Source organism: Apus apus, chromosome 12 (genome assembly GCF_020740795.1).
Source record: "Apus apus isolate bApuApu2 chromosome 12, bApuApu2.pri.cur, whole genome shotgun sequence".
NCBI classification, from domain to species: domain Eukaryota; kingdom Metazoa; phylum Chordata; class Aves; order Apodiformes; family Apodidae; genus Apus; species Apus apus.
In genome coordinates, this window is record NC_067293.1 from 12,075,925 (window position 1) to 12,088,407 (window position 12,483).

The 12,483-nt window shown below is 48.7% G+C and overlaps 1 protein-coding gene across 2 annotated transcripts in view; it reads right to left on the minus strand.

Moving 5' to 3' along the window:
* Nucleotides 1-6,938: 6,938 nt before the first annotated feature.
* CAPN6 (calpain 6) overlaps nt 6,939-12,483 on the minus strand; it is a 59,351-nt gene continuing 53,806 nt past the window's right edge. For both annotated transcript variants that reach the window (XM_051630408.1, XM_051630407.1), the window contains exon 14: nt 6,939-12,467. In XM_051630408.1, the coding sequence (XP_051486368.1) occupies nt 12,285-12,467 (183 nt within the window). In that variant the 3' untranslated portion in view covers nt 6,939-12,284. The remainder of the gene's footprint in view (nt 12,468-12,483) is intronic.

Here is a 12,483-nt window from a genome sequence, read left to right on the forward strand (position 1 = left end):
GTACAGAGGGTTCCCAGAGGCCTCAGGCTGGTGTGACACTATTGCAAACATAAGGAATTATGGCAGGGTGTTTTAAAGGTGGGTCCTTTGCTGCTGCATGTTGTGTGTGTCTCATTTGTCCAGCCCAGCCATACAGACACTGCTGCTGCTCCCACTGAAGTCAGTGAGAATTTGGTCCTTGGCTTCTGTGACAGCAGCAGTAGGTGATACTGCCCTGGTACAGGGGGCAGAGGTGTCCCGCAGCTGAGTGGGTGGAAAGGAGCTGCCCATTGTTCTTCTTCTCCGTCATGGTAAAGCTGTCCAGGTCAGAAGTGGGTCAGCATAACAACCATGAAGCATGCAAGTCTTTTATATCCATGTCTGCAGAGATTTTTGACCTTTGAGAGCTTAAGGTGCACAAAGGCAATTGCTTTTTTTCACACTGTTTATATTAGTGTTCAGCAATGCTGCTATACACGCTGTAGCACAGCAACTGGGAAATGAAGCCTCTCAGCTCTTCAGCTGCAACACTCCTAAGGTGCCAGTGTCTGCCTTGGCAGGGCAGCAGGTGGACAGGAGCTGCTCCAGGTAGGAGCTGGCAGTGAAGGTCTGCACCCCCATAGCCCAGAGAAGAGAACCCCTCTTTCCTGGGCAGAGCTCAGTGGCCACACTGGGACCTATTCAGGTGCACTGGTGCTGTGTCTGCACTGCAGGTGCTGTGTGTGCAGACACATGTCGGGGAGATCTGCAAAGGAATTCTGCAACTCTTGACTGGATCAGGATGGAACCAGTGCTAAACTCCAGCAACCAGTCTGAAGCAACCAGTTCACACCTATGCTGGCATCTGCAGGATTTATTTTTCTCTTCAGGGTATCCAGACAAAAGTGAACAGAGGAGGAGCCTACGTTTTCATTGTTTATCAGAAATGTATCTCATTTTGCTGTACATTCCTTTTTTAGGACGTGTTATCTGTTAAAAAAAAAGAAAAAAAGAAAAATAAAAACAAAAAACAACTGTGTAGTGAAAAAAATCTTCTGTAACTTTGGATTAAGAGGTAACTGATCTTTTTAAAAAAAATAACTAAGTTATTTACTTTGTAAATGTGCTGATGGCATGGATCCATCTTACTGACCTCAGCATCCTTTTTTTTTTTTTTTTTTTAAGATTTTGAGTTCTGTTTCCAATATTAAGTTATTTTAAATTGTGGTTGAAGCAATAGAAAAACTGAAATATGGATTGTGCATGACTGTGTCTTGAGTGTAAAAATATTGCAGTTTGAAACTTGGACCTAAAGTATTGCAAATAAAAGTTATAAATACCAGCAGATGGTGTGACTGCGGCTTTCCCTACAGGACTGGCCAGTGCTGTTTGAGAACAGCGTGTCAGGGCTGGCAGGAGACAGACCAGCCTTGCTCAGCTGTCACCCCGTGGCAGCTCTGTCCTGTGCCACCAGCTATAATGGCATGAACAGGACTTTGCTGCCACCACCACGTACGTAGGTGCTTCCTCCAGCTTCTGTTTGCAGGTGCAGGGAGTGGGGTGTGTCTGTCTGTCTGTCTGTCTGTCTGTCAGTGTCCGTGTGTCTGTCGATGTCCATCTGTCTGTGTCTGTCCGAGTCCGTCTGTCCATGTCCATCTGTCCGTGTCATCAGTCCATGTCCGTGTGTCTTGTGTGTGTCTGTCCGTCTGCCTGTGTCTGTGTCTCTGTCTGTCCATGTGTCTCTGTTTGTCCACGTCTGTGTGTGTCTGCCCGAGTCCGTGAGTCTGTCCATGTCCATCTGTCCGTGTCTGTGTCCGTCTGTCTGTCCGAATCTGTCAGTGTGTCCATCCATCTCTGTGTCCAAGGCTGTCTGTCCATGTCCGTTTTTCTGTCTGTGTCCGTCTGTCCGTGTCCATGTGTGTCTGTCCATGTCTTTCTGTCCGTGTTGTTCTATCCGTGTCTGTCCATGTCCGTCTGTTCATGTCTGTCCGTCCATGTGTCTTGCCATGTCCATCTGTCCGTGTCTTATGTCTGTCCGTCCATGTGTCCGTCCATGTTTGTGTCTGTGTCTGTCCGTGTGTCTGCCCCTGTGTGTCTGTCCTTGTCCGTGTCTGTCCGTATCCCTGTGTGTCTGTCCATGTCTGTCTGTGTCATTCTGTCTATTCATGTCCGTGTGTCTGTGTCTGTCTGTCCATCTGTCCGTCCGTGTCCCTGTGTCTGACCATCTGTCTGTCCATGTCTGTCTCTCTGTCCGTGTCTGTCCATGTCCATCTGTCTGTGACTGTGTCTGTCTGTGTCCCTGTCCCCATGTCTCTGTGTCTGTCTGTCCATGTCCCTCTGTGTCTGTCCGTCTGTCTGTCCATATTTGTGTCTGTCCTTGTCTATGTCCGTGTGTCTATCTCTGTCTGTTTGTCCATGTCCGTGTGTCTGAGTCCCTGTGTCTGTCTGTCCGTATGTCAGTATGTCTGTCCATGTCCATTTGTCTGTCCGTGTGTCTGTTTGTGTCATTCTTTTGTCTTTTTCTGTCCATGTCTGTCAGTGTCCCTGTGTCCGTCCGTGTCTGTTTGTCCATGTCCATCTATCTGTCCATGTGTCTCTGTCCGTCTGTCCGTCTGCCTGTCCATGTCCGTCTGTCCATGTTTGTGTGTCTGTCTGTGTCCATTTGTCCATGTCTATGTGTCTGTCCGAGTCTGTGTCCATGTATCTGTCCATGTCCGTCTGTCCGTGTTTGTGAGTCTGTCCGTCTGTCCATGTTTGTGTCTGTCCATGTCCGTGTGTCTGTCCATCTGTCCATGACCGTGTGTCTGTCCGTGTCCCTGTCCCCGTGTCTCTGTGTCCGTCTGTCCGTGTCTGTCTGTCCTTGTCTGTGTCCGTATGTCTATCCGTGTCCGTTTGTCCATGTCCGTGTGTCTGAGTCCCTGTGTCTGTCCATGTTTGTCTGTGTCCGTCCATCTGTGGCCGTTTGTCTGTCTGTGTCTGTGTCATTCTGTCTTTGTTTCTGTCCGTGTCTCTCTGTCCATGTCCGTCTGCCTGTCCATGTCCATCTGTCTGTCCATGTTTGTGTGTCTGTGTCTATTTGTCCATGTCTGTGTCTGTCCGTGTCCATCTGTCTGTGTCCACGTATCTGTCCGTGTCCGTCTGTCCATGTTTGTGTCTGTCCATGTCCATGTGTCTGTCCATGACTGTCTGTCTGTCCACGTCCATCTGTCCATGACCGTGTGTCTGTCCATGTCCCTGTCCGTCTCCGTCTGCCCATGTTTGTCTGTCTGTCTGTCCTTGTCTGTGTCCGTATGTCTGTCCGTGTCCGTCTGTCCATGTCCATCTGTCCATGTCTGTGTGTCTGTGTCCATCTGTCCATGTTTGTCTGTCTGTCCATGTCCGTGTCTGTCTGTCCGTGTCTGTCTGTCCATGTCTGTCTGTCCATCCATGTGACTGTGTGTCTGTCATTCTGTCCATGTCCATCTGCTTGTCCATGTTTGTGTGTCTGTCTGTGTCCGTTTGTCCATGTCCGTGTGTCTGAGTCCCTGTGTCTGTCTGTCAGTGTGTCTGTCCATGTCCATTTGTCTGTCCATGTCCGTCTGTCTGTGGACGTGTGTCTGTCCGTGTCATTCTTTGTCTGTTTCTGTCCGTGTCTGTCAGTGTCCCTGTGTCCGTCCATGTTTGTCTGTGTCCCTGTGTCTGTCAGTCTGTGGCCGTGTGTCTGTGTCTTTGTTTCTGTCCGTGTCTGTTTGTCCATGTCCGTCTATCTGTCCATGGGTCTGTGTCCGTCTGCCTGTCCATCTGTCTGTCCGTGTCTGTGTCCATTTGTCCATGTCTGTGTCTGTCCAAGTCCCTGTGTCTATCGTGTCCATCTGTGTCCACGTATCTGTCCGTGTCCGTCTGTCCATGTTTGTGTCTGTCCGTCCATGTCCATGTGTCTGTCCATGACTATGTCTGTCTGTCCACATCCATCTGTCCACGACCGTGTGTCTGTCCCTGTCTCCGTCTGCCCATGTTTGTGTGTCTGTCTGTCCTTGTCTGTGTCCGTGTGTCTGTCCGTGTCCGTCTGTCCATGTCAGTGTGTCTGTGTCCATCTGTCTGTCCATGACCATGTCTGTCTGACCATGTCTGTCTGTCCATGTCCATGTGACTGTGTCTGTGTCATTCTGTCCATGTCCATCTGCCTGTCCATGTTTGTGTCTGTGTCCATTTGTCCATGTGTCTGTCTGAGTCCCTGTGTCCGTCTGTCCATGACTGTCCATCTGTCTGTCCGTGTGTCTGTCCATGTCTGTCTGTCCATGACTATGTCTCTCTGTCTGTCTGTGTCCATCTGTCCGTGTCGGTCTGTGTCCGCCTATCTGTCCGTGACCATGTCTGTCTGTGTCCGTTTGTCCATGGCTATGTGTCTGTCCGAGTCTGTGTCCATGTGTCTGTCCATGTCCGTGTGTCTGTCCATCTGTCCGTGACCGTGTGTCTGTCCATGTCCCTGTCCCCGTGTCTCTGTGTCCGTCTGTCCGTGTCTGACTGTCCATGTTTTGTGTCTATCCGTGTCCGTTTGTCCATGTCCGTGTGTCTGTCCGTGTCCCTTTGTCTGTCTGTGTGTGTCTGTGTCATTCTGTCTTTGTGTCTTTGTTTCTGTCCATGTCTGTTTGTCCATGTCCGTCTGCCTGTCCATGTCCATCTGTCTGTCCGTGTTTGTGTGTCTGTGTCTATTTGTCCATGTCTGTGTCTGTCCGAGTCCCTGTGTCTGTCCGTGTCCATCTGTCTGTCCGTCCACGTCCATCTGTCCATGACCGTGTGTCTGTGTCCCTGTCTGCCCATGTTTGTGTGTGTCTGTCCTTGTCTGTGTCCGTGTCTGTCCGTGTCCGTCTGTCCATGTCAGTGTGTCTGTCCATGTCTGTGTCCATCTGTCTGTCCATGTCCGTCTGTCCATGACCGTGTCTGTCTGTCCATGTCTGTCTGTCCGTCCGTGTCCATGTGACCATGTGTCTGTGTCATTCTGTCCATGTCCATCTGCCTGTCCATGTTTGTGCCTGTGTCCATTTGTCCATGTGTCTGTCTGAGTCCCTGTGTCCGTCTGTCCGTGTCCGTCTGTCCATAACTATCCATCTGTCTGTGTCCGTGTGTCTGTCCATGTCTGTCTGTCCATTACTATGTCTCTCCGTCTGTCCATCTGTCCGTGTCTGCCTGTCCTTGTCTGTGTCCGTGTGTCTATCCTTGTCCATTTGTCCATGTGTCTGAGTCCGTGTCGGTCTGTGTCCGCCTATCTGTCCGTGTATCTGTCCGTGACCATGTCTGTGTCCGTTTGTCCATGTCCGTGTCTGAGTCCCTGTGTCTGTCCGTCTGTCTGTCCGAGTCCCTGTGTCTATCTGTCCATGTCTGTCCGTGTGTCTGTCCGCATCCATGTCTGTCCGTGTCCGTCCATGTCTGTCTGTTTGTCCATGTGTCTGTCCGTGGCCGTGTGTCTGTCCATGTTAGTCTGTCCGTGCCTATGTCCATGTGTCTGTCCGTGTCCATCTGTCCGTGTGTCTGTGTCTGTCTGTCCGTGTATGTTTGTCTGTGTCTGTCCGTGATTGTCCGTGTGTCTGTCCGTGTCTGTGTATCTGTCTCTGTGTATGTCTGTCTCTCTGTCCGCGTGTCTGTCTGTGTGTGTCTCCACTGTTCTGTATTTATAAAGGACCAACACCCCCTCCTGATGAATCTGGGGAGCTACACCGACACTGCTTTGCCACACGTCCTGCTCAGAGAGCTTTAAAACTGCTCACTGATCACCAGACACGTCAGTTCATGCAAAACTCTGGGGGGGAAGAAAAAAAAAAAAAAAAAAAAAAAAATCAAAAATTACCTGCTCAAAAGTGAAGTGATGATGGGACTTAAGACACAGGTAGGGAACCTGGCCTCCCGTCTTGGTCTTGTCCAATAGGTGTCCATCTCTGAGGGTGTCAGTCTGATGTGCTCACGGCGAAGGTGGGGAAGTGAAGGCTCCAGCCTCCCCCATCCAGGTGAGTGTATGTTCCCTGCTCCATCATACCTACCACCAGTCCTGAGCTCTGCTGAGGCTGCTCCACTTCCCTCAGATCACAGAATCATTCAGTTTAGAAAAGACCCTTAAGATCATTGAGTCCACCATAACCTAACTGTACCAACCATTAACCTCACTCTACCAAGTCCAGTGCTTAAACCTTGCTCCTAAGCACCACATCTGGACATCTCTTCTACACCTCCAGGGATGGACCCTCAACACACACACACCCCCCCCATTATCTATGTTAACAGTAGCTCACTATACTGCGTGCGTGTGTCTGTATATATATATATACACACACATACAGAGAGAGATATATACACATATAGAGAGATATATATACACACATATGTATATACACAGCAAAATAAATAAACTCTAGTTATCTATATATACTATATTATACAATTTATGTATGTTATAAACTACACTAAAATGTGTGCATGTGTATACACACACACAGTATGTATATGAATACATATGCTCATTAAACAGAGAGACACACGTACCACTAACACACTCTCCCTGGCTATGTATACATGTGTGTATATATATATATATTTTTATATATATATAAAAACCTGATTCCATAGCATCTGTGCATGCACATACAGCTCATCCATCCATAGCTCTCGAACCACAGGACCTTGTATCGTGCCCTCTTCTTAGCCATGTATATAGTATATTTTTTTTTCATATATACTGGGGCCCTTGTATATATGTTACACATTATATATATAATATATAGTATATATCTTCTATACATTATATAGTATATTTTATACATGTGTATGTATGTATGTGTATGCATGCAAGTACATACATGCATGCATGCACACAGAGTCCTTCATGTAACTCTCTCTAACCATATATATAAAAACACAAAAATATACATATAAACCCCAAATATTTTCATATATAAAAGTCTGTGTTTGTCTTCCCATATGGGGCTGGAGAGGAAAAAGAGACACATCTATAACTGTGTAATGCTCCATTTTATGCATAGATATATAGGTTTAGATAAGTTTATGAAATTCACTATACATAAAGATATACACAGGCAAACCCCCCCTTCATACAAATGCATAACTATATGAATATAGCCTTTATAAAACAATTTCCATCTTTATGTTATTAATATATCTATGTATATGTATGTAGCCATAGTTGTGTATATATAATGGGGTTTTTTTATATATATAGGAAAGAGCAGGCAAGTAACTGATATAACACTTTCTCTCCCTACATATATATATATATATGTGTGTGTGTGTGTTACATACAAAGCCCTGTAACTAGAGGCCCTTACAGAACTGTTGCATCTAGGTTAGCTGCACTGTAACCCTGACAATACCCAGTGGGGGTGAAGGGAGCTGCTGACATCACTGCAAGGCCGATCTACACCATCTCTGAGCAGTCGTGGAGATCAGGGGAGGTCCCAGAAGCACAGATGGGGTCTAATATCACTCCCAGCTACAGGAAGGGTTTAAAAGAGGCTCCAGGAAATTACAGCCCCATCAGTTGGAAATTGTAGAAGGAAAGAATCCTGCTGGGGGCTAACACAAGTCCAATCATATGTGACTGGGAAAAGCCAGCACAGATTTCCTAAGGACAAATCATGCCTGACAAACCTGGTCACCTTCTGTGACAAAGTAACCAGCGTAGCTAATACAGGATGAGCAGCAGACAGTGTCTTCCTGGATTTCTTCAAAGCTTTTGGTACAGCTCCTGACAGCCTTCTGTTGGGACCTACCTGACTGTAGAGTAGCTCTGTGGAAAGGTACCTGGGCATCCTGGTGGACAAGCAGCTCAGCATCACTGAGCAGTGCGCCGCAGAAGCAAAGAAAGCCAACAGGATGCTGGGCTGCATCAACAAGGGCATCAGCAGCAGAAGTCACCATCCCACTCCAGTCACGGAATCACAAGAATATTAGGTGTTGGAAGGGACCTCCGAAGATCATCAAGTCCAACCCCCTGCCAAAGCAGGACTAAAAAAAAAAAAAAAAAAGCCACCAACTAGGGCAGACCACTCAGAAAGGCATCCAAGACAGGTCGTGAATGTCTCCAGAGAAGGAGACTCCACAACCTCTCTGGGGAGCCTGTTCAAAGAAGTTCTTCCTCATGTTGAGGTGGAACTCCGTATGCTCAAGTTTGAGTCCATTGCCCCTTGTCCTGTCATGGGGCACAAGTGACAAGAGCTTGTCCCTGCCTTCTTGATACCCAGCCCTCGTGTATTCATAGACATTAATTAGATCTCCCCTCAGTCGTCTTCCCTCTAGATTGAAAAATCCCAGGTCTCTCACCCTTTCCTCATAAGGCAGGTGTTCCAGTCCCTTAATCATCCTCGTAGCCCTTCCTTGGGCTCTCTCAAGTAGATCCTTGTCTCTCTTGAACTAGGGAGCCTTGTCAGGCCACATCTGGAATAGTGTGTTCAGTTTTGGCTCCCACTATACAAAAAAGATGTGGACAAGCCTGGAAAGGGTGCAGAGAAGGGCCACAAAAATTATCAAAGCATTGGGAAGGCTGCCATATGAGGAAAGGCTGGGAGAGCTGGGTTTGTTCAGCCTGGAGAAAAGAAAGCTTAGGAGAGCCCTCACTGCCATGTCCCAGTACTTGAAGGGCAGCTATGAAGAAGATGGTGACTCCCTTTTTACAAGACATCACATGGAAAAGATATGGGGTAATGGTACAAGTTACTCCTGAGGAGAACCCAACTGGACAGAAGAGGAAAACTTTACACAAGAAGAAACAGATGTTGCAATAATCTCCCCAGGGAAGTGGTGGAGTCCCCAGCATTGGGCACTTTCAGGACCCAGCTGGGCCAGGTGCCAGGCCATCCTGCCTGGTCCATGCCTTTGCCAAGACAGGTTGGTCCAGCTGATCAAAGGTCCCTTCCAACCTGGTGTTCTGTGATTCTATGTATTATAGGATCTATACATACATGTAGGTGGATACACAGCCCCTCAAAGGATCCCTCTCTCTAGCCATCTATACAATATACTGCCTATTTTGGGGTACTGTACACCCCCCGAGACCCTCCTATGCATGTCACACACTATACTACATGTATCTGTTCCTAATATGCAGTCACGTTGGCGCAGAAGAGCTCAAGATCACCCAGATCTCTGGGCACGTACGTTTGCTACACACACGTGCAGAGCACAGACGGGGCAGAACCGTGCGGCGCCGACACGGGGCCGGTTCCCGCGCCCCGAGCCCCCGCAGGACTCGCCCTCCCGCCATGTCCGGCCCCGCCCGGCCCCGCCCGCACGCACAAAATGGCGGCGGCCGCCCGGGAGCGGGGCGCGGGCGCCGCCCAGCGGCAGCGGCAGGACAGGGCAGGGCGGGCAGGGCAGGGTAGGGCAGGGCAGGGGCAGGGCAGGGAGGGCAGGGGCAGGGCAGAGGCAGGGCAGGCAGGGCACCGCCAGCCCGAAGGACCTTCCACCACATCGCCCGCGGCCCGACAGCGAGACCGACCCGGCGGCACCCCCAGAAGGTGCAGGACACGACTCTCCGAAATGCGGGCTGAAAGCTACTGCCCCGGCTGCTCCCGTTACAGCCGGCGCTGCCCCCTGCACCCCAGCCACGCTGCAGCAGCCAGGCTGGCTCTCTACCCCGCAGCTCCCTAGTGAGAATTCCAAACGGTGAGCATTTAGTTGAGACAAACAGCAACTACACATTAACATCTTAACAGGGCTCCTGAGAGACTGCTGTTGTGTGGCCAGGGACAAGGACAAGTCCCCAAACCGGGGTCTTGGTCTTGCTCAGGGTGAGGAACAGCAAAGAAGACGACACTATGATAATAACCATCACCTTTAGCCACTCTCTCCTTGTCAGGCTGTACACAACAAAGAACTGCTGGTCAAGCTCCCTCTGCCCTGCGGACATGGGGGACAACCCTTACACAGATGCTTAAGTGGGATGTGTAGCCCGCAGCTGGAGTCCAGTGCTGCAGGGCTCCAAGGAAGCAGCCAAGGAACTCCCCTCTGGCTTGGTGCCCTCAATGAGCTCACACCAGCTCTCAGATCAGGCAAATATTTGGGCAGGGGGGCATGAGCCTCCTCTGGTCTCCTGCCATCTGCCTCAGGTCACAGAAGGGAAAGCAGCCAGGCCCTGCTGGGTGCTGTCCCTCAGAGAAACCTTCTTCAGGCTAAACACTGACCCAAATCAATCAGCTGGCCAAGCCAACCCCTTCTTACTGCACCCTTCTCATACAGAACAGCCCCTGGAGAAAAGTCCGTCTGAAACAGGAGTATGACATGACCTATTCTGCTCTGCCTTGGTGTGCTGTCCTGAGGCTTTGCTGTCCTACGAATTGCAGCATGGGTTTCTATCCAGGGCTGGAACACCAGCATGGTGCTCTGCACCCAAGGGGCTGCAGTCACCCCTTGGGCCACGCTGCTGAGGAGCAGCTACCACAGCATCAAACTGCGTGGGAGGAAAAGTGAGGCAAACAGGTCTCAGAGCAGGGCTTGGACAGCACAGATTGAGCTGCAGTTCCTGTGTGCCTTGCCCAAGCTCTGGTCTGTGTGAGACAATTCATGCTTTTTAAAAAAAATAAAAAATAATTTTTTACAAGTGTACCTGAGAGTAAGCAACTCTGAAGCTGTGAGTTTACAGAGAAGAATTCACTTGCCTGTAGGGCTGTCAACCTCATGTAGTTCACATCTGATAAATGCTCTGTGTGCAAAACAGCTTGAGCCCAAGCTATTTAAAAAGAGCTGGATTTAGGAACTTGGTCCACATAACTAAGCTGATGGTGGTAAAATATCATTCGTAGCTGTATATTCCATCTTCAACATGACAGAGAAAGCTTTTTCCTTCCATGGCAATGATCCCTGAGACTTCAAAACCTTTTGTGAAAACATTAACTCTACTGAGAGCCATTTTATAAATTACAGAAACTGCACAAAATGCCTGAAGTGGTTACAGGGTACAGAGAAATCAAAACTTTCTGGCTGTACAAAAGGAAGAACAGTCATCCTTGAGCTTCACTTTCAACACCAGAATTTGCAACCATATGAAATCCATTTCCAAGAGATCTAACACATTGAACCTCTTCCCCTGCCAGAATCACTGCACAGCCTGACAGCACGGAAATGCCTGCTATGATGAAATGTTTCCATCAGGCTATATGCAAAGGCTAAAAGAAAGTTTGTACCTGAGCCCTGTTTGAACGAAATGTGAAACGAGACCTGTCCTCCATGATACCCAAGCTAAACTTCTTCAAAGACATTAGCTCTGTCAGCAACAAACCCATGCAAAACTTTGAGTGATGCCTGATACCTGCCAGGGCGCAGCATCTTTGTTTTACAAACCCATCCATGTCGTGAGCTAATTTCGTCCTCTCTCAGTCTGGTGCTACCATCACACCTAATGAAGCAAAAGGAGTATTACTCCATTTTTAGCATCATGTGGCTTAAACAAAGCCTTAGCAAGGAGGCTCCCCTTGCTGAATTTGTCCTCTGAGCAAAACCACGGTTCTATTGTGAGGTGCCTATCTATTGCCAGAGATACCAATTTGTGAGTCATCAGCTTGAGGTGGAGAATGGAATTAAAAAGTCAATCTGAGAGCCTTTATGTGCACAAAGCTCTTATTTGCTGTGATGTTCAAATAGGCTCTGCAAGACCTGCCCTTCTATTTTAACGTTGCCCTGGCATGCCTGGGCTTAAGGCTCTGACCTATGACTGAACTCCTTGAGTAATAATGACATTTTTGCCAAGGAATAGAAACATCTGATCTGTAGCAATAACTATGAAATTCACCAATAATTTTATATACATATTTGGGGAAAAAAATTTCAATCAAAGCTTAAAAAGCTTCCCCTTCCCAAATGCAGCCTGGCAGTGAACAAGGACTTGCCATGGAAATCCACCTTGTGCCTGCCATCCCACCAACCTGCTGGTACCTTAGCACGGAGATGGAGCCATTCCTGCCTGCATCCAGTCCCAGCAATGTGCTGGGAACCTGTGAGACCAGTCACATGTGCTTCCTGCTTATGTGCCAAGAGCTCCTGAGAGATGCTGCTGGGGAAGAGAGTCAGTCACATCTTAGTGAGCCTATCTGCTAACATTTAGTTTGGCCCCTCTTTTGCTGCATTTCCTGTATCATGAACATATATATGTATAAATATGTATTTTTCCCTCTTTCAAAGCCTCTCTCCCCGTTATCCATGATAACGTGGAGAGTTAGAGGGCTTTTTCTTTTTAAAGCGATTATGATTATGTGCAACCTTTGCTCCCGAGTCATTCACACAAAAACACAGACAAAGCCCCCTGCTGTGAGGTGACAGCTCTGTCTGGCTCTGCGGGGCTTTGGTATTCATAGCTCCACGAGGTCATCGCTGGAAAAAACCTTGACAGTGATGCGACCTGGCACCTCGGCTGCTTCTCGGCTGCCTCTCCCTCGGAGCTGCAGAGTCTGCTGTTCTCTGGGGTCACTGGGTGAAGCTGCCAGCAGCGCCTGTCCTAGGAACTGGTCACACAGGATGTTCCTGTTCCAGACCTAGAGACAAGGGAAG